Source organism: Plectropomus leopardus, chromosome 1 (genome assembly GCF_026936395.1).
Source record: "Plectropomus leopardus strain MGB_pleo_1.0 chromosome 1, ASM2693639v1, whole genome shotgun sequence".
NCBI lineage: Eukaryota > Metazoa > Chordata > Actinopteri > Perciformes > Serranidae > Plectropomus > Plectropomus leopardus.
In genome coordinates, this window is record NC_142176.1 from 30,388,998 (window position 1) to 30,397,453 (window position 8,456).

The 8,456-nt window shown below is 42.7% G+C and overlaps 1 protein-coding gene across 1 annotated transcript in view; it reads right to left on the reverse strand.

The window, feature by feature from the left end:
• The window catches only part of atosa (atos homolog A), a 39,168-nt gene extending 30,930 nt beyond the window's left edge, over positions 1–8,238 (reverse strand). Inside the window, exon 1 of the mRNA XM_042513614.2 lies at positions 7,082–8,238. Coding sequence (XP_042369548.1) covers positions 7,082–7,112 — 31 coding nt within the window. The 5' untranslated portion in view covers positions 7,113–8,238. The remainder of the gene's footprint in view (positions 1–7,081) is intronic.
• Between the last annotated feature and the right edge of the window lie 218 nt (positions 8,239–8,456).

The following is an 8,456-nucleotide window of genomic DNA, read 5'->3' on the forward strand; positions in this document are numbered from 1 at the left end:
AGATTGTAAGTCAACCTAGCTCTATTTCTGTCAATATGCTTTTTGTCAAGATATTATCAGCAGATAGTGGTGGTGGAGGTGTTAAGTGCTGAGGTGTTACAGTAGTCAAAGTCTATGCAATGTGACTCAGTGGACGAGAGAAAAGGATAGGGAAAGGAAGACAGGAGAAGTAAAAGAAGACCATTGGAGCGAGGAGTGGGTATGTTAATTCACTACAAGGTCAGAGAGGACAACATAATTGCCTGAACAAGGTCTCCCCTGCTTACAAATCTAGCAGAATAACAAAATAATCACACATTGCCTGACATAATCCTGCATAAACACAGCTTAGAGAAAGGGGAGGCTGTCATTTTAGTTTCTCAGTTATAAAAATAACAAATATGGTGGAGGCATGTTAAAGAAATGCGTGAATGCTTGGATGTTTTTATAGTAAGTGATTTCTGTGTAAAGCAGAACTTGCACTGATATATTGATGTCATATCAGGGATTAATAGTAGAGTAAAATGAAGAATGCTGTATATAGGGCACCAGGAATTAATAGTTTATGGAGATGAATACCCTATACTACAAGTTATTGAGTTTCAGCCACTTCGTTTACATCAGAAGCATATTTTTCTCACCATCTTCAGCATTAACCTAAAAGCCTATATGCAGAGTGAGGACACTACTGGCCTTATATCATTTTAGCTACTTTTTCAAACCCACAGATTGACACCTTGAAGAGGAAGCACAAATCTATAACCAAAGACAAACAAAATATGCTTAAGACAGACCTATAAAGTCACAGGAACGGATTTTGTCCCACCACAACACCACCCCTACCAGGACAAAAACACCAGGTCCAGATGGCTCTTCCTGTTCCAGCAGAGCTGACTTCTGGTTGGCTATGAGGAGCCACGGGGGCGGGAGGACGTGACGAACACACAGGCGATGACATCACTGGCTCAGTGGCACCCTGGCAGCAGAAATATGACCCATGCTGCTACTTTCAGCTTTAGCCAGTCCAGCACTAAGTCTGGATGGTGTATTTATGTGTGTCCTTACAGCTTGTTAACACTGAGCCTTCGTACGGAGTAGCAGTACTAAATATGTACACCCGCTTTTATGTCTCTGCTTGCGGATACAGCTCAATATGACTTTGGTGACTTTAGGCATCAAGCCATGGCTATATATATATCCACACAGGGTAACTGCACTTGTGTAAAGGGTTGGTGTGTTAAATAAAAAGGCTCCAGCATTATGTAAGAGCATTGCTGGACTGGGAGGACTGGGCGCCCAATCCCATATAGTGGCCCAGGCAAAGCTAGGCTACTTACAGTCAAACCTGTCACAACAGCATTGATTTAGGCTGATTACTCTGGGGGCCGGGATAGTAATTCACAGCTCAATGCCTACCTAGTATTTGTATTCATTGCAAAAGGCAGCTCTGAATCTCGCTGTACAATGGGGAGTCCAATATCCATGTTCAGTGCAGCTGGGTCAGCAAATGGCATTGGTGTTGTATTGAAAAGGCAATACGGTGAAACACTTAAACTAGTTGATTAAATGAATATCTAATGTAAGACTGTGTATGTGTAAACAGGAATATCTACAGTTAAGAAAAAAAAACAAAAACAATCGGATCTTTTAAATTAATCAAAAGTCATCCTTTTAAATGCATGTATTTGTGTTGTGTTTAGCTTCCAATTGTCAACCTTGCAACAATAAGTGATGAAAAATGACACGATGTGTTTTGATACCAAAAAAGACAGCACTACGGACCAGTGCCAGTTTTGGTATAGCAAAAATCCTTGAAAACAGAGACTCGGAAATAAATGAGTCAATCAAGGAAGGGGGGGGGGGATTCCAACTGTGTGTGAGGAGTAAAACAGAAGAGAGCACCTGTTATGGCTGCCTCCTGCTATGGGGTAAATCACTGCTGAGGAGGAGGCAAAGACAACACAGGAGTAGACAGGTGCTGTACGGGACAAGAGTGTATGTCGCTCTGGGTTATCTCGATCTCTCGTCAGTGAGAGTGTATACTCTGATCCACTGGCATGTGGCTGGGACATCTCAGGGCAGCTGTAATCTGGCTGAGCACGCGGCAGAAGGCAGGCAGTGAAGTAAGTTGGGTGAGGGCTGGTGGTGGACTCATATTCAACTCCCCTCTTAAAGGACTAATGACTCCAAACAGGAAGCACCACCACCCAAACACACCAAATAACATTAGAGACAGCAGGAGCACAGCGCTGAGGCTTGCCAGCTGACTGAATTTCTCCAACATGACTAGCTCTGAGGTCACCACTCTGTTGTTTAATGTGCGTCTGAAAGGGGGAGAGATGGAGAGCTGTGGTTGAGGGCATAAAGGAGGAAGCACTCTTTCACCATTCTCAGCTCTTTGCTCATACATTTCATCATATGACCTCATATCACAATGCAAAGCCTGTTTTATTTATAATGTCCCTTCAGTGGTTCGGTTGTAAAGAGGACCGCAGTTGAGCAAAACAGCTTATTTTTATTGTGTAAACAATTCCAATGTGGTTTTTAAATACACTTCTGCATGTGGAGATGTGCGCACAAAAACAAAGTTATGTCTTCAAGGACACAAGTAAAACTCAGCTATAACAGTCAAAACTGTAGCTGAAACAGTTTGAAACCCGACCCAGCAGGCCACGTTTTACCCGACTGGTGTAAACAGGTCCTGAGTTTTCCATACTGCTCTTTATAGAACCTGTAAAAGTTGTCAGTTGAGGCACATGGTTCAACAGTACAATGCTTATTAGGGCCAATAGCAAATGGTTTGTGTACTCCCTGCTATACTCACTCTCTCCTCACACCCGCATGCACTCACTCACACACACACGCCATCCTGACTCACAGCTCAACTCGAAAAAACAAAGGGGACAGATGACTCTGGTTAGGCCCCTGAGCAAAACACAAGTGCCATGGTGAGGAACTCCTCCCAGTAGTTAATAAACTCATGACAACCGCGCTGCTACAGATTACATCGAACATTTTACAAGAAAAGTTAATCACTAATTACGCTCGAGAGATGTAGCAGTGGTGTCAAAAAAATCTGATTATTGTTACATTTTGATACTGAATATTGTTAACAGTTTCAATAATTACTTTCCTCAGTTTCGATACTCCAGTATCTTTCTCGCTCTCTTGTTGTTTAGGCTTACTACAGTCATTCAGCTGTTCTCTGCTACTAATCACAAAAATACAAGTACTTTTACTACAAATTTTGAATCGTATGCCCTCAGCGTCAATTTTCCCTGTGGTATTGGAAATGGTATTGAATACTGATATTCTTTTAGGTGTCAAAATTAGAAATTCTATAGTCGTGGCAACACTAATACGTAGAGCTCTTCCTTTGATCTTTAACATGAAATCTTCCAGTTTCCCCCCTACTTTGAGCAACAGAGAACAGTCAGCTTTGGTGTGGCTGTGGCAACACCTGCTTTTGTTGATAAACTTGCTAAAGTTTTTCTTTCTCCCTCCTCATCCCCATTGCTCTCGTCTCCCACGGGGTGCACTCTCCGCTTGAGTATGACTACCTCTTCCTCCATCATCCTCACCATGGTCTCCTGAACATTCAGGTCGTAGTCACCCCGGTAGCGTGGGTTCATGAATATTACCTTGCGCATAAGGTCTGAGCTTGCTTCTGGCAGAGCTTTGCGCTACAACTCTGCTACTGCTGTTGAACAGACACATAATTTTAGCCTCCACGGTCTAAATATTGATAACAAGCTTAGTATTTTACAAATGAAAGGTTTTGTATTTTATGAATGTATACATGAAAATGAACTAAATAGGTTTTTATTTCTAGTAATGTAAAGAGTGTGCAATCCGTGTAAGCCCGAATAATGTGTAACCCTCCGTGTAAGACCGAGTAATACCATGTAACATTGAGTAACACCGACTCACGCAGCAGGTCCCCTTCCTTTATCACAAAAGCATGACTCACAAAGAGATGCTGCATGAACATGAAAAAATTCTGTTCATCTGAAGTCTAGATTCTTTGTTTTTAAAAGGAGCTGAGGTCTTTGAAGAGCTAGATTGTAGTTTTCTTTGAAAACCAATGGGTTCCGGACTCATATAAGTGCTCCTCTTTGTTTTTCAATTCTTAAATTCATCACGGTATTGATCCAGTTAGGACCATTCTTACATGTCCAAGATTATATAAGGCTGTAATTAGACATTACTTCCTAATGTATGTGAGAGGCTGGGAGCATTCATACACAAATATAATTACACAGTTTTGTAAAATTGTGGTGTTAAAGCAGTGACTAAGAAACTTAATTTGGATTGGTCACATGGGATTGATGTGGAATATGTTTACTGAGGACAACCGCAGCAGAGATACAAATTTGATATGCTGGATTTGAGCATCACCACTTCGCATAGTCCTGTCTCAAGGTGCTAATAGTGGCGCAAGAACCATGGTATGGCAGGTTGCAGCCTGAATCTACCTCATCACCCACCACAGGTCTTGGCTTGACTTTTCGCACCCACCTGATCAGAGGTCATAGCCCATGATAGAAGTGTTATTGTTCGATGGACATGTCTGGACTTGTTCAGGTCTCCCCTTCAAACTCTTTATTGCTGGGCTCTCCTACCCTCAATCCAACACCAGAACAGGGAAACTGCCTGCCTGTGTAAACAGCCTCTCTCACCACTGCAGGCCCTTTACTCTGAGAGCAGGGAGAAGAGAGAGGCAAAACAAGGAAGGCGTGTGGGCTACACGCAATCTGGTATCTCCACCACAGGAACGGTACAGTATGTGCCAAATAACAATAGCCCCATCGTGTCTGCCAGTCAAACAGGGAGCAATTGCTGTAGAGCCGCTTCTACTGGCACAAGCTGTCATAATTAGAACATGACAGTGAGTGAGCCAACCTAACATGATGACAATCCACGAAGTGTGAGGAACAAACTCACTGTAGTAATGTGCCTCAGGCCAGCGGTTCTCAGTCTTAATGGCTGATACAAAGCAGGTGTATTACGTATTTGGTTAAAATCACCTAAATATCCTCAATTTGAGTTGTGTCCCAACATACTAGGGCTAAAAATCTTATAACGATTAAAATGTTCATGTTGATCCATAATCAACTACCAAAAAAGTCAAATGATAATTTCTTTTAAGTTTAAAGGCTGATTTTTGCTCCTGAGTGAAAGCTGAAGAAACCATACTGTAGTTAAAACAATTATTTGTTGTCAGAACATGACAACTTTTTCTGTTGAACATGTCACAAATCTGAAGTAAATTAAAACAACTATATTAAAAAAATAAAGTTATGAAATAAACTAATAAAAATAGACATAGAGATCTTAATTCAGGTCAGCAGTATGTCAAACTATTTGGACAAACATTTTAAAATTTCTGTGTTCAAGTTGACATTGTAAACAGAATAAATAAACAAGACAAAAATCTGAACTGAGGACAGCACTTTGTGCACAAGCTTTACATCCACAGCATTGATTGCTGCCGTTTCTCAATCAAAGAATAACAAAAGACGGACTTTGATGATGACTTGAAGTAGCAATGAAAGTCTGTCTGATGTGACTGAGGCACAAATCATGTTTACAGGCGAGCAAATGTACAAATATTTAATTCACATTCACATCAGTCACGTTAAGTCATATCATTTTATGTAGCTGGTTAGTCAGTCATATTAACTTGCTGACTTACCATCAGCATTAGATGAGTAAACTATACAGCTACTGTGATGAGGCGAATTCAAGCACAATGCAATGTTATCCACAGTCCAAGCAACAATGTGAAAAACAACTTTGCATGGGTTGAATGTTGTTTTAAAGTTACAGTGTTGTCATGCATTACCACCCATATGGGCCTATAGTTGGTTTAATTATACTGAGGATTTATCAAAAATGTATTATATCGCTATCAAGAAAAATTATCTTGAGATAATTATAGTTAGCGCTTTATCGCCCAGCCCTAAAACATATATCAGCAGCATTGCTTTTCACGGTTCACCCAGCATGCTGTGCTGCATTATTAGGCTATAATTACACACTTCAGTGTCAGGTAGTGTGCCCTTTACTCGGGACAGTCACACCACACAGATGTCTGGGTCAGAGCTTCTATATAAAGGCTTAGGCTTCTACAGGCAAGGCAAGGCTAGGGTTAAAAGTCTAGGCCCATATAGGGCTCATGTTTACTGTGTGTTGTGGTGTCTCATTACCACCATATTGTGCTTGAAGGAAAATCCCACTCAGGCCAGTCAGCAGCCCGACTGCAGTTTCATAACCTATGCAAAAACACAGTCTATCCCTGATTGACTGCAGCTAATCTCATCATGACTGAGGACAGTAGCCCTTCACTGCTTCCAAGTATGGTGCTATTGTGTTGTTGATGACAGATAGAGTCAGCTGTTACCCTGGATCACAAACAACCCAGTACAATCAATCACAAAGTGAATAGTTTAGCTTATGCAACAAGGAGTTTATACAACACCTGACATCAATATGTCAGGGCTGGGATTAACATACTAGGTTACCCTTTATAAATTAATGCAATAATAAAATTAGCATAATCACACTGAAACAAACAAGGGTGTCCCCTCTGTCCCTGTTTTACCTCTTGCTGCAGATACAGCGACATGTAAACAGGTTGCAAAGCATACGGCAGGAGCCTGATTTCCACAACAGGGTGGGTGTCAAGAACATTTTGCAGCAGCCCCGTGCAAGAGACTGTCAAAACAAGAGCTACTGGAAAAGGGAACAGCATTTTGGCATGAGGAGGATCTTGCAGGTTATGTGTTGATGTGGAGGAAATGGGGAGGAAAAGAAACAGCTGACATTGGTGTTAACACCCAAAACTGGAGCAGCAAATGTGTATTGTATTATACACGTCCTTATTGACTGGGGTCAGGCTTTGTTAATTCACATAACCAGTGACCAGGATGACCAGCTGTTACATAATTCCCTGGCCTGATTCTTGTCTCGGGGGAATGGGTACAGTCAGTGCACTGAATCTGGAAATGCACAGCTTTGCCCACACACTGACCATCCACTCTTCATGTGTCTGTGTACTGAAATAAAATACGTGACTGTGTGTTTGTGGTGCTCCACTTACCTCGCTCCGACTTCATGTTGTCCAGTGTCATCAGGTTGCCTTCTCAGTCGTCTCTTTTTCTATCACACACAGCCTTGACAGCAACACAACGGCGTCTGGACCCCCAAACCCTCTGTGACTGAGACCTGCTGTATTAGCTAAGCAATAATATCAGCTGTGAAGCCTGTGTGTTGGTGCCAGCTGCCCCCTATCCAACAACAAAGCATTGCTTTGTTAGCATGCTACTGTACGCTTCCATCGAGTCGCACTGTATTGTCCAACGGACTAACACAAAGACAGCTGATAGCCAGTTTTACTTAGCGTTAGGTAATTGTCAACACGCTTGCTAGCGAGTAACCAACCTCAATACTAGTAATTTAACTAGCTAGCTGGCTACTCTTACAGCTCGTCTCAAATTCCTCCACCTGAACCATAGTTACGTCGCGGTGCATTTCTGTGTCCCCTCTCCTGTAACACTGGCTCCTCGCAGCGACACTCTGCCAAAACTGGGGGGTTGCTAACTCAGCACTGTTAGCCAGATAGCAAAAACTTAACCGTGACTGTTTGGTTAAGCGTCTACTGGTGACGACGACCTCCCCAAACCCCTACTGTAGCGCAGGTAGCTCGACTGAAAACACCGATTCCGACGACTGACGGTCTCGGTACTCTTTTTTTCTCGCTACGACGTGAACATATTCACAGCATCATTATTCTCACGAAACCTGTGATATCAGACTGAAATACTTTCTATCTATCCACAGCCGTCGAAGCGTCGCCATCTATTTAACGTTTAGAAACGCCACCTGTGCTGACTTCCTTCATTAAAACTTTTCAAACCAACAACAAATAGCCAGGCTCTGGTCCAACGCTTCGTCAACGTTTTCCGCGAGCGTTAACTCGGCAGCACGCGCTGTTTTAACGCTGACATGCCAGCCGACTGCTAAAACTAGAGGACTAGGTCGATATTATTCAGACGAAATGCAGATGAAAGGAACAGTGAGTCCTCCTAGTCGTGATGCTTACAATCTGCCTCCCCTCCTCACTTCCCTCCCCACTGCTTGTCAAAACAGATCAGTGCAGCTCCAGTCACGTGTCCCAACAACAGCCCCAGTCGTCACTTCCCTCTCTGCCAGCCTCGTATGAACTCGCAGCCATAGCAACCGCAAAGTTAGAAGTGGTACCAAAACTTGTGAGGAACACGCGCTCTGTATTGATGAACACAGACTTTAAAAGTAACCCTCCGACCTGAATATACAACGTTACAGTCCTGCAACATCACTGACAATAGACGGCTAAGCGGGGACAAACAAGAGATGGGCTCTGGAAGCTGATTGGTCAGAGGAATTCTGTGCGCGTTCACGTGCGCACGTGAAGGTTCTTTTTTCCCCCGACGTGA